The sequence below is a fragment of the Puntigrus tetrazona genome, chromosome 1, assembly GCF_018831695.1.
Source record: "Puntigrus tetrazona isolate hp1 chromosome 1, ASM1883169v1, whole genome shotgun sequence".
Classification (NCBI taxonomy): Eukaryota; Metazoa; Chordata; class Actinopteri; order Cypriniformes; family Cyprinidae; genus Puntigrus; species Puntigrus tetrazona.
In genome coordinates, this window is record NC_056699.1 from 8,751,243 (window position 1) to 8,751,610 (window position 368).

Consider the following 368-nt stretch of genomic DNA (forward strand, 5'->3'; position numbering starts at 1 on the left):
ACACACACACACACACACACCTGCTCAAATTGAAAAGTGAAACACAGCTCCATTTTTCTAAGTGCCTCGTGTTTGATGGTTTTCAAGTGACCTTAACATTACTGTGTGAGCACTTGAGATGTGTGTGTGTGTGTGTGTGTGTGTGTGTGTGTGTGACTGACCGTATATTGGCTGATTTGGCCTTCAGGTCGTTCCAGCGATGGTTCATATCATCCAGCCTCTGTTGGAGGAAAACTGCTTCCTCTGAGCTCCCCAGAGCCTTCACCATCTTCATCTTATTCCCATCCACACTCCTGAAGACATCATTATGAGCCTCGATCTCCGCCTGGATGTCCTACACACACACACACACACACACACACACACAC

General features: G+C 47.3%; 1 protein-coding gene across 1 annotated transcript in view; it reads right to left on the reverse strand.

The window, feature by feature from the left end:
* The window catches only part of LOC122345778 (dystrophin-like), a 37,943-nt gene extending 37,613 nt beyond the window's left edge, over nucleotides 1-330 (reverse strand). The window contains exon 1 of the mRNA XM_043240232.1: nucleotides 162-330. Within this exon, the coding sequence (XP_043096167.1) occupies nucleotides 162-274 (113 nt within the window). The 5' untranslated portion in view covers nucleotides 275-330. The remainder of the gene's footprint in view (nucleotides 1-161) is intronic.
* Nucleotides 331-368: the final 38 nt, after the last annotated feature.